Source organism: Tricharina praecox (genome assembly GCF_024521635.1).
Source record: "Tricharina praecox strain CBS 144465 chromosome Unknown BZA05scaffold_19, whole genome shotgun sequence".
NCBI lineage: Eukaryota > Fungi > Ascomycota > Pezizomycetes > Pezizales > Pyronemataceae > Tricharina > Tricharina praecox.
In genome coordinates this window covers 701,678-727,263 of record NW_026250421.1, presented here as the reverse complement: position 1 = coordinate 727,263, position 25,586 = coordinate 701,678, and the positions used below count along the sequence as shown (strand labels likewise).

General features: G+C 55.8%; 6 protein-coding genes across 6 annotated transcripts; 1 reads left to right on the top strand and 5 right to left on the bottom strand.

Annotated features, from left to right (window-relative positions):
* Positions 1 to 278: 278 nt before the first annotated feature.
* BZA05DRAFT_437620 (uncharacterized protein) lies at positions 279 to 4,995 on the bottom strand (the record flags this gene model as incomplete). Its single annotated transcript, XM_051486457.1, has 8 exons — positions 279 to 625; positions 705 to 998; positions 1,102 to 1,333; positions 1,495 to 1,541; positions 1,619 to 1,715; positions 1,789 to 2,715; positions 2,772 to 4,170; positions 4,252 to 4,995. 8 exons carry the CDS (start codon positions 4,993 to 4,995, stop codon positions 472 to 474), a joined length of 3,894 nt encoding a protein of 1,297 aa, XP_051337852.1. The 3' UTR covers positions 279 to 471.
* A 4,206-nt stretch (positions 4,996 to 9,201) lies between these two features.
* Positions 9,202 to 9,885, bottom strand: BZA05DRAFT_404006 (uncharacterized protein). The gene has a single exon (XM_051484258.1). The coding sequence runs from the start codon at positions 9,712 to 9,714 to the stop codon at positions 9,358 to 9,360; it is 357 nt and encodes a 118-aa protein (XP_051337851.1). The 5' UTR covers positions 9,715 to 9,885; the 3' UTR covers positions 9,202 to 9,357.
* Positions 9,886 to 10,904: 1,019 nt separating this feature from the next.
* Positions 10,905 to 12,349, top strand: BZA05DRAFT_404003 (uncharacterized protein). The gene is made up of 4 exons (XM_051484257.1): positions 10,905 to 11,245; positions 11,330 to 11,532; positions 11,595 to 11,698; positions 11,764 to 12,349. The coding sequence occupies exons 1-4, from the start codon at positions 10,964 to 10,966 to the stop codon at positions 12,159 to 12,161; spliced, it is 987 nt and encodes a 328-aa protein (XP_051337850.1). The 5' UTR covers positions 10,905 to 10,963; the 3' UTR covers positions 12,162 to 12,349.
* Positions 12,350 to 15,765: 3,416 nt separating this feature from the next.
* BZA05DRAFT_96907 (uncharacterized protein) lies at positions 15,766 to 19,348 on the bottom strand. The gene is made up of 2 exons (XM_051488848.1): positions 18,932 to 19,348; positions 15,766 to 18,823 (listed from the first exon to the last, which is right to left on the bottom strand). The coding sequence occupies exons 1-2, from the start codon at positions 19,300 to 19,302 to the stop codon at positions 16,015 to 16,017; spliced, it is 3,180 nt and encodes a 1,059-aa protein (XP_051337849.1). The 5' UTR covers positions 19,303 to 19,348; the 3' UTR covers positions 15,766 to 16,014.
* Positions 19,349 to 19,352: 4 nt separating this feature from the next.
* On the bottom strand, positions 19,353 to 20,149 carry BZA05DRAFT_96817 (uncharacterized protein). The gene has a single exon (XM_051488847.1). It carries the CDS (start codon positions 19,989 to 19,991, stop codon positions 19,404 to 19,406), a length of 588 nt encoding a protein of 195 aa, XP_051337848.1. The 5' UTR covers positions 19,992 to 20,149; the 3' UTR covers positions 19,353 to 19,403.
* A 1,908-nt stretch (positions 20,150 to 22,057) lies between these two features.
* On the bottom strand, positions 22,058 to 22,825 carry BZA05DRAFT_403991 (uncharacterized protein). Its single transcript, XM_051484256.1, has 2 exons — positions 22,204 to 22,825; positions 22,058 to 22,152 (listed from the first exon to the last, which is right to left on the bottom strand). The coding sequence occupies exon 1, from the start codon at positions 22,644 to 22,646 to the stop codon at positions 22,248 to 22,250; it is 399 nt and encodes a 132-aa protein (XP_051337847.1). The 5' UTR covers positions 22,647 to 22,825; the 3' UTR covers positions 22,058 to 22,152; positions 22,204 to 22,247.
* Between the last annotated feature and the right edge of the window lie 2,761 nt (positions 22,826 to 25,586).

Sequence of the window (25,586 nt, the reverse complement as noted above, 5' to 3'; positions counted from 1 at the left end):
CCCCCGCCCTCCCCTTTCAACATCGTAACATTTGACCATACCCTTTGGACACTTCAGAGAAGGACTTATCTTCATGTTCATTGCGGACCGCGAGCAACATTACGAACGATGGGTTGAGGTTTGATGGTTGACGGTTGAGAAAAAGAATTCATTACTAGAGCAGAAGGAGGAGCGGACACTATGGTAATTCGCTCGCTATCCCCTCCACATATTACAGCCAGCCCATTTCCACACAAGCTCAAGCAGAAGAAAAAAATTAATACGAGCGGGGGGCACCAGCTGATGCGGCGGCATCAGCCGGCAGTTTTCAGAGTCCAACCACAACATTACCATCCCCTCCTCATCCCCCCCTCCCACTCACTAGACGTCGGCTCAGCGACAACAAAGACGGTCGGTTGTAGCGGTTCTGCATCCACCTTGCGGGCCTGCGACCCATTCCATTCCATAGCACCACAGGCGCCACGTATTCCCCTACACCGGACCTGAAATCCGTGCAGCCGTCTCGGAAAGGGGGTTTCGTGCATTTGATGCCTCCATCAGGTCCTCAATGTGCTCGTGGACTCGGACATATACATCTTCGTTGGCATCTTCACCCATCCAACAATCGAGATGGCCGTATTCCGGGCTGTACGTACGCAAGGAAACTATCGTGAGTTTCCGTTCCAATTTTTTAGTGTGGAAGGGGAGAAGCATGGCTCGCTTACAACACTACACGCTCATAGTCTCGCTTCGAGAAGAGGTCCTGGAGCGTCTCAAACGACCGTGTGGTGCTCTCGGGTGAGAACACTGCGTTCTTCCCTCCGTGGATGAACAGTATTGGAATACCCTCCAGCCGGCCAAGATTCGATTCGCTGATGAGTGAAATCCCCTCGTTATCAAAGACTGCACCGCTAGTGCCTGCATGCATCAACTTCTCCAGGCAATTCATCGAGATTCCACCCAGAAGGGTGTGCAGGCTATCGTGCGTGGCCTTATTCAACCGCTTGTGGGTCCAAAGCCTATCCTCAGGTTAGATATATCGCTCGTTTTTCTAATGGTGAAGCAACAGGAGAGAGCGGTGGGGGGGAGTCGAATAGGAAGTCGAGTAGGAGACGAACGAACCTTCCGAACACGAGCTCACTGCGGTGACATGTCCTCGAGCTACACATCTCTTCCCGGCTTCCCACGGGGTAGAGCCTCAGAAGTTGGTCGGTCAACCGTTGGAAGACGCCATCGTTCGGAGATGATACGCAGTCGAACCAGTCTCCTGCGAACTTTTCGTACACATTCGATAGCGGTACGGGCGAACTGGCTTTGAGCATGTTGACATTGGCGAAAAGCGGATTGAAGAATACTAAGCCACGATAGTTAGCTGTCTGTTAGTTTCTCAAGACTCCAAACCATCCCCCCCTCCCCCGGCCGCTAACTACGTCACGATAGTCTCTTGCTTGGCCGCCTGTCAACGTAACGCATGAAGGACGATCACCGCCCGGCAGATCATATCCCGTAACGGACGACAACTGTCGCGAACCGCTCGGAAAAAGCGCGAGACGGCCGTGCATCTGAAAACCATGGCATCGAAAAATAGTCAATGGAGGCTTTCAGACCACCCTGCGGATCTCGAACTCCATGCGCTTACATCGGCGGGTCAAGGTCTATCGAGGACATGGGGTCACCGGCCAGCGCGATCTGGACAGATGGACAGTGAGAGCCGTTTGCACGGAACACCGGCATGACTGAATAGACCCGGCCAGCTACCTAGTGTCTTCGAGACGCACTGCCGACTGTCGTGGACATGTTTTCTCTTACCTTGCGATGCTGTTAACCCCTTGATCCAGTTCGCCGGAATCGTGCTATCGAGCAACCCCATCGAGAGGGCGACCGATCCAGCGCAATGAGCCACACAGTACATCTGCGGCTGCCGCGAATCGTCCCGCACATACTTCATCGCTGCTTTGACATCCAATCGGGCGTCGTATATCGTGTACCCCTTCTTCGCAATCTCGGTCCTCCCAATCCTGTGCGTCACGATGTACACGTTGAACCCCTTCTCGAGGAAGAACTCTACGGCGTTTGTATCGACGGTCGGAAGGGCAAAGATTTGGTGGTCCACGGATGCTCCGGGAACAAACAAGAGAGGCGGCAGGTTGGAGTTGGATAGCCGAGGGCTCCAGCAATGCATAGTTGTCTGCACGCCGTCTTCCGCGGTCAACGTCACCACCTTTGACGGCTGGACCTTGGAGTTGCTCTTGATGGCTACCTCGCCGTTGCTCAGGCTCTGGAAGGAAAAGAAGAAGGACTTGCTCGTTTGAAGGGTGAAGTTGAGCAGGAAGCGATTCATGCTGGTGAGCCGTTTCAGCATCCCTGGTGCGCCACTCGGGCCGAATCCCTTCATCTCCCGAACGAAGTTGCTCCCCTTGATGTGAAGGATCCCTCGGGCAACCCTGGACTTATCGGGCCGAGTGATGGTGACATAGAGGGTGGTTGTCGCCTTCCATGTGTTGGAGACGGAAAAGGCCATCGCCGAGTCGATGACCTTGTATCCATCGAAGTGCAGTTTTTGCCCATCGGTCCCGAGAAGATCGAACTTGTACGCCAAGTTTCTGGTGTCGGGATCCCGTTCGTCCGGCGAGAAGAACTGGACTCCGCCTCGGAGAACCAAGAATGGGTCCTTGCTGAGAGAGCTGCAGGTGAAGGTACCGGTTATCATAGAGGCATGGTCCGCACGATTGACGACTATTTATTGTATCCGATTAGTGTGTTCCTCTTTTGCAAATAGTCGGCAAACTTACGGTTTTCAGTGCTGTAGGTGTCCACGCTCAAGAGGAATCTCGCTGTGCTGTCATTGCCCTGCGCTACTCCCTCCGCGATTTCAAAGCTGTCGATATCGTCGCCCAGATACACATGACCGTCCATGACCTCCGCGAACCTGACGCCGCTCTTCCCGGCCGCATCCTGGATCGATTTGTAGGCCAATTGCATATCCTCCATCAACGGCCAGCTCACTCTAGGCTTCCCATTTATCAGATCGAGCTTTCCATTCTTCGTCTCCAGATCGATTGTCAGCCCGCGCTGCTTCGTCAGGAGGTCAAGTGACCTCTCGGCCAGAGCGGTGATGGTGGCGAATGGGTTTACTCCGAGGGCGCAGGGAACCACCGATCCGTCGACGCAGAAGAGACCGTCGTGTACCTCGGTCCCGTTTCCGGTAAACACCTCGCCGATGTGGTTCGTGACACCGTCCTCGCCCGTTCCGCTGAAGCTCAAGTTGGCGCCGCCGATCGGGTGAACCGTGATCTGCTCCTGTCCCCACGTGAAGAACGGCGAGTTGACCAAGGCGCCGCCGATGGCATGGGTTGCCTTGGCCATGAAGTTGTTGAGCTGCTTGACATGCTGGCTTCGGCCGACGCCTTCGAAGCGGAGGTATGTTTTATCCTTCTCGAGGGTCAGGGTCGCTGAATTCGAGTCGTGGCTCATGATCAGGTAGACCTGGGTTCGGTTGAGCGAAGTGCCTGGGTGCCATGGTCCGAATGCAAAGTTCGATGCACGCGCCAGAAACTTGCGGATGCGCTGCTGGCTGGTGCGCTTTACGGGATATTCCTTTCCTGGGGTAGCGTCCATCAGGAGCTGCAGGACACCTCCAAGCGCCTGTGGCACGGCCCCCTCTTCGAGCACGAATCCGTCCAGAACGTCCTCCTCGTCTCGCATATCTATGACCCCGGTGATGGTCGGGCCAACGGGCCGGAGAAGGTCATCTTTGGGCGGACTTTGCCGGCCGATCGCATTGGCGGTCTCGTCGGTGTTGTAGCCGAAGGCCAGTATATCCCCGTTCCCGCTCATATTGTGGCCGACGGTTGGGCTCATCTTCATGCCGTGGGACTTGCTGCGGAGAAGGATCTCTGTGGTTCCCAGGGTGCCTGCAGCGAGGAAGCACAGTTCCTTGGCGCGAACCCACATCAGCTCCCGGTGGAACAGATCTTCAAATTCGGACCGGTTCCCGTTGTTGCCGTGCCATGCGAAGAAAACGATGTAGCTTTTCCCGGACGGGTCTTTCTTGATGAAGCGGACTTCGCATTCGCAGAAGATTTCGGCTCCCCAGTTCCAGGCATCGGGGAGATAGTTCATCAGCACGCTGCTCTTGCTACCGTCGTTGACGCCGGTGCAGTCTTGGCCTGACAGCGTCGAGGCTTTCATCTGTGCGGGCGCGCGGTCAGCCATCTTCTGTCACTCGGCGAGTGCTTTTCCACATGAACGGATGGTGACGAATCCACTCACCTCGACGCCAGTACTGTTCAGTCCATCCTTAAAGAAGGTCGTCTGTGGGGGCCGATAGAACTTTTCCTCCAGTTCCATCAAGTCCGCCTGCTTCTTTAGCAAGTTCAACTTCATGAGTTCGGGGTGGTCTTCAGGATAGGGTGTAGGCTGCAGCATGCTCCTCGCCCTATCATAGTACTCTGACAGCGCGCCTGGTGTTCTCAGCTCCTCGGGAAAGCTCTTGTCCAGCGTCATCGTGCGGTCGTCGGTCTCGAGGAAGATGTTTGCATTGATCAGACTCGTGCCGCCGAGTCCGTTGGCGACAAATGCATTCTGGCCTTCGCCTTGGATGAGATGGAACATTCCGTTCGGCTCTCCCATCTCGAGGTTTTTGACCGCGCCACCCGTGCTCCCGGCATTGCCGGAAACGTGTAGTTGCTTGACCGCCTCGACCGTCGAGACAGGGTACTCGCCCGGCCATCGCTCCTTGCCGAATTCGAGGACACATACGGATTTGCCCGCGCGCGCCATTCGCGAGGCCGCTACTCCGCCGCCGTAACCGCTGCCTACCACCACGACGTCGTATTCGTGCCGTAGCATGGGGACTGGAAGGGAGATGCGGGGGAAACTTTGCGAGGAGGAGGAGGGCGGCACAGAGGCCTCGGCGGAGTAATCTGAAGGTTTCAGTGGGATGCCTCCATAGGTGTACGTTGAAGGCTCTGAGTGGAGGGCGGATGAGGGGATTCTGGAAGGAGTGGGAGCCATGGCGACGGCTTCGGTGGGGATTCTTTGCACAAGTGCTCGGGTTTAGAGAATGTGTCTTGAGGTCTTGAGGTCTTGAGGGAGGGGCACTTGTAAAATGGGTAGTGACGATTAACCGTGGAGAGCAGATGCAGATATATTAGGGTATGTAGAAACGAGGACAATGCAGGAACCCAGGACCACCGTGCAAATGGCAATGACCTTATACCATCCGCCTCCGTCCCCCCTCAATCTCATCTGGCGCCCTTACTCCTCCTCCTGCCGTCCCTCGTCCTCCCCTCCCTCCCTCATCCTCGCCTCTGTCGGAGGCCGCCCGTCATACTCCAAAAGCAAACACCACCAAGACATTCGTCTCACGCAGGCATCCATGTCAGCCCTGTAGAATCACCCGACCCGGACTCAGCTCGCCAGGATGTTTCCTTTTTTTTCTTCTTCGTTTTTTTTTCCTTTCTTTCTCGTAACATAAGCTTCTCGAAGGCCGCCGCAGACCCGAGCGAGCGCCTTTCCCACAAGGCCATCAATCAAATGTCAGATTTTGCATCGCCTCCTTTCGTGTGAATGAGGTGAGAATATTGTGAGTCCCAGCGAAGGATCATGATTAGTTACCAAGTTACCCGGAAACACGTACGATTCGACTCGCTTCTTACTGTACGGTAGCTACACTAATGACCTCCGCACCCTGCAACGCAACGTGCCTGCGTCCGCCATCCGCTCCACTCCCCTCCCCTCCCCGAACGAGCGAGCGAGCAATTCGTTCGTTCGTTTGTCTGCTTACCACCTAGTGATTCGCACCGCACCGCACCGCACCGCCCTACCAGATGGGCCAAGTTGCTGCCTACACCTGCGAGACGGCAGATGGATTGATTAATCTAGCACCCGTGTCCTTAGTGGGGGAGGGGCGTATTTTGGCTGCGGCCAGTCAGCGGGGGAGTTGCACAGTACTACCTACAGTAGGTGCTTTTTGTGGTCGCACAGTCGCACACGGGCGCTGGGGCTGAGGCGCTTACGTAGGTAGGTAAGTGGTAATTACGGTACCCATGGCATCATCCGAGCCCGAGGACATCGCCGGAAGCGATTGCATATCTATCATAGAGTATTGCACGTAGTGCGGAAGAATGTCACACGCGAAAACAACTACCCAGTCGCGGCCATTGGCCGTAGGGAGACGTAGGGCTGGAAGCGTCCATGATCCATCGTCCATCGTCCACTGGCCGCTGGTGGCGGCACTTTGGCCCTGGGCAGAGTGCACTTTGGTAGCAGGTGCATAGCCCAGCGTCACGCAGCGAGATACAATCCATCGTTTTACACGCGGAACAGCACTTTTGCACCAAGCGTGCTTGCTCGCGCACGAGCGATGAGTGGGTGAGTGGGTGAGTGAGTGAGTGAGTGAGTGGGTGAGTGAGTGAGTGAGTCATCGTCGATCCGGACTCCGGTCATCATCCGCACTCGGCTAAGACAGCGCGCCCCGGCGGCCATTGGTAGGGCAAGCTTGGAATAGCTTGGAAGCGCTGATGATACTAACTACCGCCGGCGGAGACGGACGGTGCAGCGGTGCTAGCTTCCAACGCGCCGTTGTCGAAGATAGCTCTGTTGTCCCGCCCCCGCCCCCGTTTTTAGCCGCCCCGGCCCATGCACTCAGGCGCCCATGCGCCGCTCAGGCGCTGATGCGGCTAACGAGGCCGCCAACATCAACATTGCAGCAGCAACCGCCATCGCGGCCCAGCGTCTACCTATAGGCCGCCAATCGAACTCCGCGATGCGGATGGAGCAACACCGTTGGTTAGCTGAGCTCAATAGCGTACGTGTACAATACACAACGAACGAGTCACCCAGCCAGCCAGCCACCGCAATACGACTCACGAGAAAACCGATGTGCAAACAAATATATCTTGCCGGGAGGACACGTGGTCGGATCATGTGCGGTGGTGATCTGAGACACGGGCCAATATTTCATTGGCTACATGGCGAGGAACTCGGAAGAGCTCCCTGGTTGTCTGGATGCCTAGAAGTCCCTGGTCTGTTCTGTCCGAAGCAAGACACCGGATCCCTGCAGGTACGACGGGGAAATGCTCAATAGATCGGTTCTGCGTGTGCTACATACCGTACATGGCCGAGCCGAACTTGGTCGCGGGGAAACGAAACGAAATACCTAGGAACACCGGTCAGCAATCTGGATCATGATATTGCACCCGATATTGTGCGGTCGCGGGCGGATTGTTTACCCATGCCCACTGTGCCAACAATCCGTGGTTTATCGCCTGCGATCGAGCCGCATTTCTAATCAAGCCCACTGTTCTATAAGAAGCACCAGACCGAATGGTTTTCGTTCTTGAGGGGGAACACCATTCACTTCTGTCCCGAAGACAGATATTGAAGAAGCCGAAGGATCAAAATTTATTTCATGCGTACCTATTCCTTGGAAACACGATGATTTGAGACGCTTTATGGTCAGTACGGTAGTAGTCGCAGACAACGAGAGTAGGTTGCATGCAGTCACAAGGCTGTGACCGCACGAATCAGTGAATCACCCGTCGCAGTGATTCCACATTGACACGGTCGACAGCTGTCAAACTTTGGATGCCCGGAGCTTTTGGCATGAATCAGGTTCCGCGGTGGAGGGTCGAGACCAAGTGCTGTCAGGGGCGAGTAACCTTCGGACTAAGGAGTCTGAACTTGTCTGTATATAAAGAGAGACCTCGCTGCTGGTATCGCTGCGGTATAGAATCAGTCATCTCTGCCCCTTTCAACCATATATGCCAATAGGTTATGAGCCCAAATCAAACGCTTTCATCCACTGAAACTGTGCGGCTCCGGCGATGAAACGGGAACTGACCTCTGGAGGTTAGTTTCTTCACCGCCACTCAGTACCGCATTTTAATTTCACTCATGGACTCGCCTTACGGGGAAGAGAAAAAAGCGGGATTACAAAGTATCTACTATTAAAGTTCAGGTGAAGCCTATTATTCAGACTCTTGGCTGAGTGTACTGAGAACTGCCAAACACTCTGTTCACCTCAAGGTTTTCCGGAAACTGAAAATGAACAGTATTCGGTGTCCCGGCGGGGAACAGAATTTGGCTCTAAAACTGGAACTGAAAAGTGAGCGTATTCAAACGGGCCCTAAGAAGTTGCGTTGCATAGATTCTCGCTCGTTTGTGCAATCGTCCGGCAGCTTATTCGGTGGGTTTCGGCTGTGCGGCTGCCTAGTACGTGGTGTCGATATGTAGATGCCGGGGACGCATGAGATCGTGTGCTCTCAGCCAACCAGCCAACACAGTTTGACAGTCGTTGCTGGAGTGCTATGTACGTACATAAGTAGGTCTGGGACGAACATGCTCATTGGTGGACCGATCGCAGCGCTCCCATGGCAATACGATTGACGGCCTTGAGCTTTGCGGTGGATACTGGTATGCCTAAGGCAGCAGCATCATGTTTACGGGTGACGACCAGGGAAGTTTGAACCTCGATTGTTCGCTCCCCCCTCTCGGGACAGCAGGTGATGACTCGAAACATCGGCTCGCGCCTGAGGCCCGGTCCATTTCGACCGATGATACCAGCGTCTTGCCGTCCACTTGCTCCAGTCGTAAGTACATACGCACAGTACGCTATGTACCTATGTTTCTTGTGCTACTCCTCATCCCCGGGTCAGCTGGAGCCTGGTGAGGCAGTGGCCGGTTCGGTGGTCGCACGACAGGGCCGGCGCTTGTAGACTCACACACTCACAGACTCACAGTGATCGATGTTCTCGTCACCGCAGAGCTGATTAATCTCACCGCATCCGAAAGTTTATATTCTCTCGAAATCTGCTGCCGTGGATGGAGCGTCCGTAAGCTTGGTAAATACTGTACGCGTTACCCTGGACAAACATCGCATATGGACGCACAGTCTGTACATCACTGCCGTGGTGGTGCTGTAGGTGAGTGAAAGTGAGAGTAAATGGGATATTGGAGGCACTCGTGCTGGGTGAATGAACCGTAGAGTGAATGGGACATTGCAGACCATTGGTGAGTGAAAGTCAGAGTGAATGGGACGTTACAGACACCCGTGCTGGGTGAGTGAAAGTGAGAGTGAATGGGACATTGCAGCCACTTGTAATGGGTGAATGAATGTGAGAGTTATATTGGCGGGGTCTCTGGGGTGTCGGCCGTTTTCAACGACTTGGAATGTCTAGACAGCGGGAATATAGTAGATCTCAACTGACGGATACAAAAGGGACATTCCGAACCTTCTCCGCACCATGAAGATGTGTTCCCCATGATCTGGCTGCGGACGCATATTATAATCCTGGTGCTCACCGTCACGACTGATCTCCTGCGTAAGTCGCCTACCTCTTTCCGTTTCCCCATCTCCATCCCCTACTACCGTAGTTAACATCCCCAGTATTCGCCCTCCCACACCGCATCCCCCGTTCCTTCCGCCTCACCTCGGCTGAGAAGCGAGCCGTGACATTCACCTTCCTCATCGTCCTCCTCTCCGTCACCTCTGCAATCGGGCGTTTCACCGTACTCGCGATCCGCGGCCCGTGGGACGTACGGCACCGGGAGGCTAGACTCCATAATTCTCCAAGAAGATGTACTAGACGGCAGTACTGACCCTACTTGAGATCGGGGTGGCAGAGGTGGCCTTTGGCCTTCCCGTGCTGAGGTGGGGTGGTGTTGCGCCCCGGTGGCGGGGGTAAGGAGGAGGAGGTGGAGGGACGGGGAGGTTGTGATGGTAAGGTTCATCAAGGATGTGAATGAGCGGGAGGTGCTGGTCGATCGTGCGGAGGAAGATACGGCGGTCTGGGGTTTGAGCAGTGACGGGGATGCGACCCGCACGCTCGACTGCGGGAGGCCGGGGGGCCGGGTGACCAGTTGGTCAGCGCCGGAGTTATAGAGTATCTGCTCTTTTTTCCTTGGTGCCACACATCCGCAATGCATTCGTGAATATATAGACCCAGCCGCACACCCCGAGCTCCCATTTAGCTCCGTGTCAACTCCGAGGAAGCTCCATCATCCGCATGACCGGAGGAGGCAGCACGGTCAGCCGAAGACGCCGGCTAGCGGCCCAAGCTCAAAGATTCTATGCATAGATTCTGGCATACTTTTAAACACAAATAGCAGACAGCTCGGGGTGGCGTCGGCTTTGGATCTCCTAAGAAGTACGGATGCCGGAAGGACTGAGAGTCGCCTACCGGTGGTAGGGCATTCCGATGTCCGATATGCAGGGCTAGCAAACGGAGCATGCCACACTTGAAACTTTCATGGTGGAACATAGTTGAATATAGAATGATGAAACAAAAAACTCGTTCGAGGCTGTGCAGCTGTAGGTAGTACCGAGATATGCTGGAGACAGAAGAATATGCATTCATTGGCACGCAGACCTTCGCCCACCCACTACGTTGGGACGGAGGATCGCAGGTGATAAACTCACACACACACATGCACGGGACCGATATTCTGGCCATAACTACGCGGTAACTAGTAGTGCAGCAGTTGTGATGGTTGTTCGGGACGTGGCCGTTGGAACCTGAAAGCCTTCACCGCTCTTCAGCCGCAGTTCTCGCATCCGAGCAGCGTTTCAGCAAGACGCAACGCAACCCGGTGCCCCCAGGTGCACGCACAGTCGACGACGACGATGCATGTGGTTGGTGCGTGCGTCGTGCAACTCGCGAATAGATGATCACTGGTCGGAAACAGATACTCGCCGCTGCGAATGGGTAGTTGGTCGCCTCGGGCAGAAATCCTCTCGTAACCACTTAGTTACGGAGGCAGCTGTGGGTGGTGGGTTCGGTGGTTGCACAACATGTCTCCGACTCTCGGGTCCTACTGCAGACTTATCGTGAAGGGCGCATCATCACCGCAGGGCTGTGGAAAGCTTCTCCAGCGAGCCCTCAGATTCGTAGCTGCACTTAAAACCCCCGCTGCGAATGCATACGCAAATCTCGGTAAACAGATTGCCCTCAGATAAACAAACACACTTGATCACTCGACTATGCCCGTCGGCGTCCATGCTGCCACTGTCTACCTCTACACATTGCTGGGTATCCAGCTCATCGTCACCACGTTCGGGCCTCTACGACTCTATCTCCTCCGCGCGCAGAAACGCAGCTTCTTGGCTCTCTGCAGCGAAGCATGCTTCGGCGTCGGCTGGGCGACGGCAACGGCGATGGGGTGGTACTGGTTTCACGGTGCGAGAGTTCTACTTGCGCTCAGAAAGGATCTAGACACGGAGCCCCAGTTGATCTTTGAGTCCATCAAGAGGTTTGGTCTTAAGGTGCTCTCGACTATCCTATGGTGACGAAGGGGCGGTGGGGGGTTGAGAGCTAATTAACTACTAACGCACCGTGGCATGGCAAAGATCTACCTGGTGTACATGTTCGTCACCCTTATCTCTCTGTGGGTGTTCAAGCTCGCCTTCACGTTCATGTACGCGGATCTATACGCGCGCACGGTCAACATCCGGAAGCACGGGCTGTACGTTGCGGCCGTGTTCGTACCGCTGAGCTTTGTGGCGGTGATACTGGCGGCGTCGTTGGAGTGTCGGCCGTTGTCAACGACTTGGTATGATACCATTGTCCGCACTGGAGGCATATAGGTCCTAACTGACGGATACGATGCGAAAGGGACATTCCGAACCTTCTCCGCACAATGAAGATATGTTCCCCCATGATCTCGCTGCGCACACAGAGTATAATCCTGGTGCTCACCCTCACGACCGACCTCTTGTGTAAGTCGCCTACCTCTTTCCCTTTCCCTATCACCATTCCCCACTACCGTAGTTAACAGCCCCAGTAATCGCCCTCCCACTGCACATCCTGCACTCCCTCCGCCTCACCTCACCCGAGAAGCGAGCCGTAGCATTCATCTTTCTGATCGCGCTTCTCTCGGTGACCTCAGCAGTGGTGCGCTTCACCGTGCTCGAGGAGCGCGGGACGTACGGTTCCGGCCGGCTAGACTCGACCAAGGTGTACTGGATGGCAGTGTTGACACTGCTCGAGATCGCGGCGGCAGAGGTGGCGTTTGTACTTCCCGCGCTGCGGCGGGTTGTGTTGTGCGGCGGTGGGGGGACCAGACGCCGCGCGGGCAGCCAGGTCATGTTGGTCAGGTTCATTAAGGATGGGAATGAGCGCGAGGTGCTCGTTGATCGTGCGGATGAGGATGCGACGGTTTGGGGGTTTGAGCAGAGGTGATGGGGCGGGACGGGAATGTGGTGGCTGGCGGGTTTCGGTTTCCTTACTCCATGTAATCGACGTGGTGCCCCGCATGATCATCTTGGTCCTGGGATTTTTTTCGGCAGTGGGAGGATGTGGTCGCACGACATACTATATGTATCTACATAGTAGCCAATACTGATGGGTGGTTCATCACAGCAGGGCTGAAGAACAACCCCGTTTACGAAAGTCCTTAAACCCCGTCTTCCTCCCCTGTATCCATGATCTGGTGTTCCCGCAAACCCGCCGCCGTGGTTACACGGATAAATCTCAGTAGGTAGCACACAACACCGATGGCCCTGTAGGCGGTAGTTACGCACCCGATCACTCGCCCTTCATGACCAGCGGTACCGGCGTGGATGTCCCGCATAGCTGTGCATCCCACCAGCTGATCCTCACAGTCTTTGATCCTCTGCGGTAACTACTATCTCCTCCGCGCACGGAAATGCAGCGTCCTAGACCCATGCTGATCGCGCCGGATCGGCGGTTGGACACCAGTCTGTGACAGTGACTACTAGTTCGGCGTGCGAGGTGGCTTCGATCCCGTCTCCAACGAGTGGCTCCTCACTTTTTCTCGTTCGTTACATCGGATGCGCAAGTTTCAGTGGGGTTTAACAGTCTAGCGGGACTTCGACCCCGTCTCCGACGATTGGCGACACATTTTCTCGCTCGCTTCACCGAATGAGCAAATTTTGGTGGGGACTAGCTGTCTGGCGGCGGCGAAAACTAGCTTCGAACCTGGCAGCTCCTAAATCACCTATAAAACCCTCCATTTCTGCTCCTCCTTCTCTCCTTCTCTTTACAACCATCACAGCTTCCATTCTTCGTCGACCATTCGCCTTCCTTCCTTCATTCGCCTTCCTTCCTTTCTTCGTCAACCATTCGCCTTGATTCCTTCATCCCTTCCTCCCCCCCTTTCTTCCTTCGACCTGATCTCGAGATCAACCTCAAGGTACGTCATTCCCTCTCCCCCACTTTTCACTTCCAGGATAACCTTACAAAGCTATCCAGCTCAGCCGCAGCAGCGAGGAACTGAGGGATCCGTGCAACCGGTCTACAAAGCAGACGGTTGCCGCAACAATAGACGGATCCAACCCTCGAGGCTAAGCTGAAAAGATCGGGGTTTTCTCTTCTGCTACCGGCAAAGTTCATTCCCCCTTCCTCCGGGAGTCCAAGTTAGGTGAGAGCCGACTTGCTCCCGGGGGATGGCCTCTCTGAAACCGGGCTACAGACGGTTTCGGATGAGCAAACAAAAAAACTAAAGAAGGTATAACTTGGTCTACTACTGCCCCAAGTTATACGCGTATAACGTGGTTTATTTACCCCCCCCCCCCCCCCCACGTTATGCGTGGAGGTCTTCTTCCTTTCAGAGCAAAGGTCTTTCCTCCGGCCATGCATGAGTGAGATGCATGCGCCATTGGTCAAATGTTGTTGGTCTGGCCGCTGTGCGAGAGGATGACATCGGCTTCTTAGTCGACTACAGTCAGTCTGCACTCTCGATCCACGGCTGCTCCCCATCTCCATGGTTCATAGTCGTCAGCCACGGCGGCGGCTATGAAGTATCGTGGTCCCTAAATACTCCATGTTCCATCAAATACCTCTCTTGAAATAATGGTCCCACTGCGGAGACCGGTTGGAGTGGAAACGAACTATTGCGATACCGGTACTCAGTTCGATCGTGTCCGAGTGCTTTCCATGATCCGGGCTAGATAACCCCGCTGGCGATAGACGCCTTTACGCGATACTATATTCCCGATCTACAATCTTATCAGGAACTTAGAAGAGTAGAGTAGGGTAGAGTAGTTACATATGACAGGAGCTATCAGAAATCGACGGACGGCGAATGACAGCGAGCACACGACATGTTGTTCACTCGTCTAACGCAGACAGCGTCATGGCTAAGCTTGTCCGTCACGGGGGTGGCACCCACCACTTAAAAAACATCGAATTCACATTTCCAGCACGGAAAAAACCCCCTCGTGATCTAGTAGTCTAGCCAGGCCACGCAATCGGCAAGGGGAGTTGAGGTAAAGGCACTCAGTCCAAACCCGGGTGGAAGATTCAGCTCTTGGGGTTTCCAAGCCACCCACCGGGGGTGGCGATGGTTTTTGTTTTTGTGTTTGTTTTTGGCGAGAGGGTGGAGTATGAGATATCACTCGGTACTAGTCATCACGTGATCCGCCTTACGCGTGGGTGTCCACAACACAAAGTATCGCCCCAACGTCCACCGTGTCCGTCGGTCGGCGACGTTGGGTGCAGTAGTAAAACGTGATGTGCGATTGGGGCCGAAGGTCGCCAGTAGTACTACCCCATGGGTTCATATCCAGTGGTGTATAGTACACCCGCGCTTCGTCGGGCGGAGTTGCGCGGCGGCGGCGGCGGGTGTTACGCGGCGGCGGCGGCGGGTCGCTAACACCACGGCTGAGGCGTCGTCGGTACTGCTCGCTCACGCGCAAACGAGCACGAGCATGAGACTGCAACCGCCTGGGGTTCGTTTCATTCGCGGAGAATCCACCAGGATCATACCTCGCACCCAGCACCGAACGCCCGGTTGGCGGGTATATCTCCCTACATACCTACTCTACATGCGACACGGGCAGAGAAGGGAAGATCCAAGTACATCGTATCCGCGCCCGAGTCGAGTCGAGTCGAGCTTGCGGTACCGGGGCCGAGGAAGCAGGCGCAGGCGAGAGAGCTCAAGAGGGTGATGGGTTCCGATCTGCATAGAGTACCCAGGCACGGTGTGACTGTGACTGTGGCGCCCCCGTGTGTAACCGAAGAGATTTTTAATTCTGTAGATGGTGGCGAAACCGTCTATCTGCCCGGCGACGCTCACATGTCTACGGTAGATTCCCAAATGAGGCGGACGCGTAAGGTAGATGCAGGACTGGCCACTGGACGGGACAACGCACCAGCTGGCAAATCGCGATTCTTCACTCACTCTGTCATATGTCAAATGCCAAGTGCATGAAGATCTCACTTAATCCAGCAGTGCTGCGCTGCAGTGCTGATCAATAATCATCATTAACGGCTTTCGTCCCATTCCATTCCACTCCAGTGACTCACTACACTCCACTGCACTCCACTTATGTACAGCTGTCTAGGTAGAGTACCCGTACCGATTATTTCAAGCAACAAGTCAAAAGCAACAAGCCAAAAGCTGGGAAAGCATCCCGAACAAGGACCGTCTCTCATCTCGTCTCTCGTATGTATTGTATGTACCCATTTCATTCATCCTCATCGTTCCCTCGTTCCCTCGTATCATAGAATAGAATATCCAAAACTCAAAACATCCCGTGTAGATATGCAGCACGTGCAAGCCATGTCGTCGTGACAATACATCCAACCATCCAACCAACCAACCAATCATCCCCTCCCCTCCCCTCCCCTTCCCGATTGCAAGAAACCGTCAGATTCACAAGTCCTCCGCTCTAAAAGAATGCCCAAGTCAACACACACGCACGCACGCAAACACGCAAAACGAAACCCCCCACCAAAAACAACGCAGACGCTCAGGATGCACACAAAAAATCGAAGGCTGTGAAAACAGAAATAGATGAAAAAAAGGAATAAACTCCCGCAAATCCTAAAAGACGAAAAATGGTAATCCAATCTGGTAAAGGAAAGCGCGAATGTGGAAAAAAGTATAAAAAAAAGACGTCAAGAAAAACACCTCAACAGATGATGACTGCCCCCTAGTCCCTCCCCCGCCACCCAAAAAAAAATAGTGTTACAGAAAGAAATTCGTGGGACTCGTTAAACTCTTCAACTGTGGCGCACGGGGGCTGGCGGGCTGGCGGCTTGGCTGGGCGGCCGGCTGGGCGGCGACGGATTACTCCGCCGCAACTTCCTTGCCTTTGCCCTTGTCCTTTCTCTTGCTCATGCCCATGAACGTGCTAGCTCTCACCAGCCCCTTCATCCTCGCGGCACCCTTGCTCTTGGTGGTGGGGGAATCCGTGCCTGTGGCTGCCGTCGCGTCCGTGGCGGTGGTGCCAGTGGTGGCGGTGGTGCCCATCGACACGGCGCTGGAACTCAGGCTGCGGTTCGCGAGGCCAAAGGTGGGCGCTCTCTTGATGCTCGGGCTCCTAAAGAACTTGGGCTTGGCCTCCTTGGCTGGGGTTTCGGGGACGGGAGAGGCCGGCTCCTTGGTCGGCTCTTTGGCCAGCTCCTTGGTCGACGGCGCGATCGAGGGTGCGATCGACGAGGTATTGTCCGGGGTGATGGGCGCATCGTCGTCCTTGCTCGGTCGGGGATCCACGAGCTCGCCCTTGTCGTTGACCTTTGGCTTCTTGTCACCGCCGAACCAGCTCTTAGTCCGCGATTTCGACTTGTCGCCCGACGAGGTGAAGGGACGGAATGTGGGGCGGCGCTGGGGAGTCTTGGGCTCATCATCTCCCTCCTTCGTAGTCGTGAGCATACCGGCCGAAGTAGCAGGGCGTTGCGAGCGGAAGGACTCGGCGATGCTGATGAAGGACGCCCTCTTCTTGAGTTCCGGCTTTTCCGAGGCGGCGGCTGGACTTTCCGCACTTTTGGACTTGCCTGCTTCGCTTGCAAGGGTGCTGGAGAGCGCGGCGATAGCGGAATCGCCGTCGCCGGCTGTGGCTGTGGCTGCAGAAGCTGCAGCCGCTTCCTTGGCGGCTTTTTCTTTGAGCGTCTTGGTGAGCGCGAACATGGACATCCTCGACGCGGGTTTCGGCCGTTCTGCCGGTGCCGGTGTCTCCCCCTTCTCGGTTTGATCGTCGGTGTGCGGGGGTGTGGGGGGGGGAGTCAGTTCCACGGCCGAGGTTGTGGTCGCAGCTGGGAGCTCGTTCGAATCTTTGGACTTGTTCTTGTCCTTCTTTCGGAACATGCTCAGGGAGCGCTGTATGGTGTCCCGTCGGAACGCGTTCGACTTGCGACGTTCGAGGCCTGGGGGGCTGGTGATCGAAGGGGCCTTCTCGGCCTTCTCAGCGGGCTTCTCCTCTGCCTTCGTCTCCGGAGTTGGAGTGACGGCGGCATCGGCCTCCGTAAAGGCGGAAACCTTGCTGTCGACGGAGATTTTCCGAAGCGATTCCTGAACCTTGACTGGCTCGCGCTTCTCCTCCTTTGCCTCGGCGATCGAGGCGAGAGGAGTGGAGGCGATAGTGTCGGAGAATTCGGCGACGGAGAACTCACGGCCTTCGGAAGCAGCAGTCTCGGGGATCTCGATGAGAGTAGTGGCGAGGGCCTCGACTGGCACCTCAGCTGGGATCTTGGGAGATTGCTTGGTGATCTCGGCGGTGACAGCTTCGGGGGCCTCGACTGGTACCGAAGCAGGGATCTCGGGAGATGGCTTGGTGATCTCGGGGGTGGCAGCCTCGGCGGCCTTAGCTAGCACCTCGGTAGGGAGGATCTCGGGAGTTGATTTGGCGATCTCGGCGGTGGCGGTCTCGGGGTCCTCGACGACGGTACTGCGAGCTGTGGGATTAAGTAACATGCTCGACAGTGCCTCGGAATAGCCCTTCAGGTCTGGCATAGCCTTCTCCTTGGTCTCCTCTCCGGAGGCCTCGGGAACAACCGGGGGCACCTCGTTCTTATCCGCCACCTCAGTCTTACCTTCCTCCTCTTTGAACGACTTCACCTCCTCCACGCTCTCCGCCTTGGCGACCTCGGGCGCCGCAAACTCGTGGTGCGAGCTGCTCGGCGATCCCGAGACGCTGTTGCGGTTTCGGAGAGGCGACTTGGGCGGAGTCTCCGGGGTGGCATCCTCCTCTTTCGTGGGGATTTCGACGGCGACGCCGAGCGGCGGGCTATCGGCCTTGGTAGCGGTGGGGGTGGGCTCGGGGGTTGAATCCTTGGCCTCGACCAGCTCCTTGGCGGGCAGGTCCGCCACCATCACGGGTCCTGGGGCCGCGGCCACGGCTTCGGCAGCGGTCACGGATTCGCGAAGCATGTTCCTAATGTCATCCTGTCGGGCATCCTTCTCAGCTTCCTTTAGGTCCATCAAACTGGGGGATCTCCTTGGAGCGTTGGTCACTACCTCAGAGTTGGGCCGAAGCTCGGATTGAGACTTGGACTGGTGGCGCTCTAGGAGAGGACGCTGGTCGGAGCTTGGCATGGCCTCGACATCCGACACCACGGCGGATACCACGGTCTCGGTTTCGGTCTCGGACTCCCCTCTGTGCTCGGCGACGACGGTCTCGGTTGCGGTGGAAGGAGGGGACGGGATCGGATCGTGCGACGCCAATGGGGGGTTGGACGGGCCGCCAGCCTGGTATCCAGCGTGGTATTCCCTACTCTTTCCCTTGTCAACGGTATCGGGGCGGTATGGCAAATCCTCATCCTCCTCCTCCTCTTCGTAATCCTCCTCCTCCTCCGTGACCGATTCCCCCTCTTCGCTCCCGACGAAATCATCCATGTTGGCGGATGACCCGACGGACGCTGCATAACTCCGTTTTTCCCTTTTGAATCCTGCGGCCATAGTGACGACATCGTTAACAACCTCCCGAGTGGACGACGCGGTGGCCACGGATAAATATCTACCTAACGCCCAGACCGAGGCCAGAAAGCCCGCGTTCTGCTGCTGCTGCGTGGCCGCCGACCTTGGAGTCCTCGCATCCAGATGGTCCTGTCCGTTGGTCCCGGCAGTAGCATTGTTGGTCCCCGACGACAACACGTCGGCGCCCGCCCCCAGCACAGCCCCAGCTCCACCACCCCGTGCCACCACGACCGACACCGGCCTGCTCCTGCTGTCGGCACCACCAGTCACTGCCGCTGCCGCCGCCGGCGGCTCGTGGTACGAGTAATTATCCGAGTCCATGTATGCCAGTAGACTCTTTCTGGCCTCGCCGGGCGAGTACGACGAGCGATTGCTGGGGACGTAGACGCCGTCGGGGGGCGGGGCGACGGGCGAGGAGCGCGAGGTGTACATGCCGATCAGCTCTTCGGACGTGTAGGGGGACATAGTGGGGGCGGAGGTGACGGGGGGCGGCGGTGCGCAGGCAGGCCTTCGGCGGCCCGCGAAGAAGGCGTCCAGCATCGTCGTGTGTGTGGTGTTGGTGTTTGGAGGAAGGTTGTTTCGCACGCTATCGGTGATGAGGGAACGGTCGTAGGTATGGAGGACGAGCGTCGGGAGGGGAGTCAAGCAGTATAAAACGGGCATACAGCTCTTCCGGCCGGGGTGGGACTCCTAGGATTCTGTTCGATTTGGGGGGGGGGGGGGGGGGGGGGGAGGCGTCGCACACTGCAGCTACGCTACCAGAACTAACAACGCAGCTCGCAGCTCGCAGCACAGCATGGACTTAGTGTATGAGGTAGGTAGTCGCAAGGCACAGGAAAAGATACCGGGCTCAGTCTGGAGGTGGAGGCGGACTGAGGCGGAGGCGGAGACGGTGATGATGGTGGTGATAGCAGAATGAAATAAAACGGAGTAATTATTCGAACAGGAAGGCCAGGCCACGTCCTACCGGCTCCGTCGATATAGAACGAAATAAAAAATAAAAATAAGACGGCAAAAACAAAAGGAAGTTCCACAGATTTCGTTTTTCCGCCCGACGTGAATAAGAACAACAGCCACGACCCGCACTCTCCGTGTCTGTCTCCGTTTGATCTCGACCGTTGGCTGAGACCGACCACTGACCGACCCACCGCCCGACTGTCCGTCCGACTGATCGACACGGTCCCTTCAAGAGTCTTTTCTTCTCCGGTCCTCGCGCGCTCTCTCTCTCTCTCTCTTTCTCCCTCTATCTCTCGCGCACCGTCTATCCAACCCTTTACGGACAGGCGGCTATCAAAGGCGGATGGAGAAGAATGTGGATCGCAGACTATGGTCCAAGTCCAGCTAGAGTACATAGGGCCGCGGGCATAGCATCGTTTAAACACGGAGGATGGAATGGGGTGTGTTGGGGGGCGATCTACATACGCTCAGTCGTTCTGTCTATCTTTCTGTCTGCCAGTCGACGTGGTTGGCCGGAGAGTGTGATTTGTGTGATTTGTTCGTCCTTCTCCAATTACTCTACAGTCCAGTCCAGCAGTCCAGTCCTGTCCAGTCCTGTCTGTGCGCTGTAGAGCACCTGCTCGCATCCACGTCGCGCTACATACCAACATACCTCATACCAACATACCTCATACCTCATACCTCATACCTCATACCTCATACCTCATACCTCATACAGACATACCATACATATCATCACCCCGTTCGCTCGTTCGTTGGCTGTTTTGTTCCGTTCTGTTCGTTCCGCCTACCTGCTCCATGCCTGCCTGCCTGCCTGTTTTGTTGCTCCTGCTGCTGTTGCAGCTGTTGTTGCAGCTCTGCAATTGGATATGCTGCAGGGAAGAGAGAAATAAAGAAGAAAAAACAACGGGTGCAGAGTATCTTTTTCCGTCGCGGGCTAGAGTGCAGCAGCAGGAGGGATGGGAGGAGTGGGGAGAGTTCGCGAATGGCTCATGGGCAATAATTGGCATGGGCAGTGTGGACATTCCTATTCAGAGAGGGAGAAGGAGAGGGAGAGGGAGAGGGAGAGGGACGTAGCAAAGTTGTAGTCACACAGTTCGCACGCGGATGGGGGATGGATTGGAGGGAGGGGGGGGGCCTGGACGCGACCACGTCAGCGACGAGAGTTGTTGGAGGAGGATTTGCGGTGTGAGGGAGGGAGGGAGGGGGGTTCTCGGTTCTTTCTTTCGTTGCTGCTGGTTGCGATTCATGATGCTCGCTCTGCCCCCCGGCGCGTGAAAAGATGGCCGGGGATGGGAGGGGAAGGGATTGGAAGGGGCGGGGCGGCTGCGTGAATCACACTGTCCTGTCCGCATACATATTTCCTGCAACCCTCGCTCCGTCTCTTTTGCTCTTTTCTCTTTGCTCCCACGCTCGACGACTATGCGCTCTACTTATCTACACAGCTATGAGGTATGATAGGTATGATGTATCTACACAGGTGCCCCAACCCCGTCCGTCCAATGTCCATGCTGGCTGGCTCGCTCGATCGGCGGTAGACCAGCAAAAACAAAAACAAAAACAAAAAAGAGCAAAAGCAAAAAACAAACTCAAGCCCCCATGGGCCATCCACCCTGATGTGCTGTTCTGCCAATTGCACTCTCTTTCTCTCCCTGCATAAATCGAGTTGTCAGGTTTCAGAACGAGCGAGAGGGAGGGAGCCAGCGGATGAGCAGGCGGAGGACCGGGATCCCTGATGAAAACGGCGATGGAAGGAACAGGCTCGCTCGTGATCGACATCGCCCGCCGCGCCGCGCCCGCCCGTTCGCTCGCCCGTTCGCTCGCCCCACAGTGAACGAATGGAATGGACGATGGCCTCGTCTCGCCTCACCTACGCGATCCCCACGCCCTCTCGGACGATGCGATTGCTGTCTCTCTGTCTGTCTGCTGCGATGTGATGTGATTGCCCCTTCCCTTCCATTCCCTTCCCCGCTCGACTCGACTCGAATAGGTAGAGTATCTAGCGATCGCATACATACCTCATCCTACCTCCTACTTATGTAGGATATCTGCCCGTCCTGTCCTGTCCGTCCGTCCACTCCACTCCGCTCCCACAAGCTCGCGAGTCGTGACCGACCGACAGAGGGCGTGGGGCGAAAAGAGCATTCGTTCTAACTTCTGCAGCAGCGTCGGAGGCAAGCAGGCAGGCTGGCTGGTCTGTCGGTCGGGGCGGTCACTTATCGAAGGGTTAGGGGTTGTAATCAATACTCTATGTAGCATATCTCGATTCTTGTGAGTACTCTATGATGTACTAGTATGTAAGCCACTCAGACAATTCTTATCGCCACGGGCTGCAGTCGACCTGCAGCGGATCCTGCAGCTGTCACAAGCTTGCGGCGGCGTCCCGGCGAAAGAGAAAGAAAAAAATGGTGAATACGATGGGGCGGGGGGGAGGGCGAGTAGGAGTGGCTGGAAGAGCTACGTCTAGGCGGGTGCAGGCAGGAGGAAAGGACGGGGAGAGGAGGAGGAGCAGGAGGAGGAGCAGGAGCAGGAGCAGGAGCAGGAGGAGGTGCGGGTCTACGTGAACTGAGCGAGTGCATGCGGTGGGGATGTGGGGATGATACATACTCTATCTCTGCTCTATGTACATACATAGGAGTCTAGGTACTTATTTATGTATGTACCGGTATCTGCTCTGGGATGCTCACAGACGTCCGAGCGGGCGATAAGGCGTTGGATACATCGTCCGCCGTATGTACATTCCCCAACATACGGACTGCCGAGAGGAGGTACATCGTCCACCGTACAGATCCAAACATCGTCCACCGTACAGACCCAAACATAAGGACTGCCGAGGAGGAGGCGGCCGAGAGCAGGAGGAGAAGGAGGGAGAGGAGAAGAGAGCTTCCGATCATCGTCGGCCATCTGACGTAGTTGGCGAACCGAATTGTGGCCAACCTCGCATGATGTATGTAGGGTCCGGAGGCAAGGCAAGGCAAGCGAATCGCCGCGTTAGTTATCGCCAAAGACGGTAAGCCCAGCTCCATCGACATCGACGAGCCATCTCCCATGGAGCAACAGCAGCCCTCGCAACTTGTTCACGCGGATACGGGCATGAGACTAGAGCAGAGTAGAGTACAAACTACTCAAGTACTGACTCTGCGTGAGTCGTTAGTTGGGGCGAGATGCGCGCCGCAGAGCGGAAAAGAGAGGGAAGCGTGACCTACTATTATAGGTACATACATCGTTAGTAGTTGCCGTACGTCATCGTAATCGCACGTTGTCTGTCGGCCATCGTTTAAAGGGCCAGTGAGCAGTGAGCCCACTCTCGCCGCCGCCGGCCATCGTCCCAACGCCAGTGGGCTCTGAGCAGTGAGCCCACTCTCGCCGCGCGCCGAGCGATCGGCGAGTCAACAGGAATAAAAACAACACCAAATCAGCGTCGCCGTCGATGGTGACGATGGCGACGTCGATAGTTCCTCCTGTCCTGTCCTGCGACCGATCAGCATGTAACGGAATCGCATCATAGTTTCTTCGTTCCTTTTTCCTATGCATCCGAGTGCATACAACTGTCAACGGTTCGTCGTTCGTTCGTGAGCGGTAACGGCGGCATCCAATGGGAAATATGCGCGTGTCTTTGAGGATCGTCGAAGCGTTATGTTATGTTTTGTTTTTGATCTCGGCGAGAGTGGGGGTGCCGAAGTTGTTTCGTTTCGTTTCGCTGATCCACGGTTCCCCCGCCCCCTCCCCCTCGGGCCGGTAGTGCGAGAGAAAAACGAAACGAAACGAAACGAAAACCGTTGTCGGTACCGGGTAGAGTACCGAGTACCAGCCCCAGCCCAGCCCAAGAATATCGGGAGAAAAAGCAAAGAAAAGATGAAGAAAAAACAAACACTGGGGCGATCGCTTCGGAGCGGGCGTAACGAAAAGGAAAGAGCCTAGGTATGTAAATGGGGAACCGACGTGACGTGATCTTGGAAGGAAGACGGCGAAAATGAAGGATGAAGGAGAAGTTGAGGTTGTATTCAACTTCGAAGAGCCATCTCATATGGATCTCCTCCGCTGCCTACAACGTTCGGTGTCTCTCGATCCGGCTAGGCCGGCTGACACCACCAGTCGGATCCACCGATCCGGCTACCTATGTAGCCTCTCTCCTCCTGTCTTATCAGATCCTCCATCTCTCCTTCATGAGTCCTCTCATGGTGATGGCAGACGACCCGATACTGCTGCTGCTGCTCCACGTGCGGCTGGACTGGATGGGACTGGACGGGACTGCGCTCAGTGGACTGCGCTGAAGAGAGGGGATCATGAAACCAACGATGCACAACTGCACACTTGCACACTTGCACAGGGTCCAGTCCAGTGCATGCCAGCCACCAGACTAAAATGTCGATACTTTGGAAACTAGTTGAACATCGAAAACATCCGAGCGCAGGCTCAGCGTCATCGCTTGCCTTCTCTATTTACTAACGGTAGTAGACTAGACTAGAGTGCATAGAGTCCGTTTCGGCCTTGCGGCCTTGCGATCGAGCGCGCGGGGACGTGGAGTCGTGGAGTCCTTCTTCCGCCGCCGCTCTTTGTGCCTTTGTGAGGGCGGCGCGGGTACGCGCACTCCTACATATATTAATTTGCCATCGCTCGTTCTCACTTCTCACTCGACCGACGCCATTCGTTTTTTCTCTTCCGACTCGGCTGTGCTTCATTCGGCCCCACTGGTGACCGCACCGCAGCGCAGTCGCCGGTGCACTGCAGATCTCCGCACTCCGCTCTCGGCCCTCCGCTCTCGCGCCAGTGCTGGGTGAAAGCCGCGTCTGCCGGTGCGCTGCGGCGCAGAGGAGAGCCAACGCTCTGGCAATGACCGGATCCTTTTTGTTATGTACCTAACAGCTAGGTAGATATACCACTGCGTAGAGCCAACGCGGGGTGCAGGATATTCGGTATAGCGCTCTCGTGCTGGTAGGCAGTCGGGAGTCGGGACTACCTCTTGATTATGTACCTATCGCTGTGCGGCGAGCCGCCGGCGCCTTGAGGCTTCAGCTCGTCAGCCTGGCTGTAGTAGGTAGAATCGTGAGTCTTGAGAGGCGACTTCATAACCACAGCCCCGAAAGTCCCCGTTCGGGAATGCGAACTACCTGATAAAGTCCTAATTAGGACCTTGGTCTACCGTATAGCTACTTACCTAAGTGCTACATGCCCTACGTGCTGCGCCCTCCCTACTAACTACGGTATACATACTCCAGTGGCGCTGCACTGCGATTCCGTGGACGAGTTTCGTGGCGTTCGGCGGTTTACCGCTTGCCTCTCTACATACGGTACCAGGTATGGAGTTACTCCATGTCGCAGACTAGCAGACTGGCAGTTATTTCGCTGGCCCATTTCCAAATTCCACCGCCACAAAACAGTGAGTGGATTTTGAATAGCGATGCGCCTGAAGACTGCCAGGATCATGCTACGGTACCAACCACAACGAGACCCAAACGATGGCGATTGTTAGACGAAACCAGGACGTGGCTTTGCGAGCACATATCGACGCGAGACCCGTCGGTTGACGGTATGAGTATGTAAATAGTCAAGCCGTTACCCATTTGTTAACGAAGGCATCAAGCAGTTTTCGCCGTTCAGCAGGTACTTCCGAACCAGAGTTCCCGGGCGCCATAGACCAATCTATATGATACTTTCGTGCGTTCCGTTTCCCGCACGCCGCTCGGGAAACGGATGCGTACTATAGTAACTAGACGCGACAGCCGCCACAAACGACTGTATTCCTTGAGCAAGCGTATGCCAAAATGGGCGCTCTGTGCGACGAAGGGGTGGTTAGTAACCGCGGTAAGAGTAGAATCGCAGCGAAGACGCCCACTCCCGCCGCTTGCATGTCAACTGGCTAGCACGAAGTGCGGCTCAGTTGCACTGGTAGTTCAGGCTTCTGCCTGTAAATCGGTCTTTTTTCCTCGGTGTAGAGTACATGTTGCAATGTTTATTTGGTCCCTTCCGTCAATGATGAAGTTCATCAT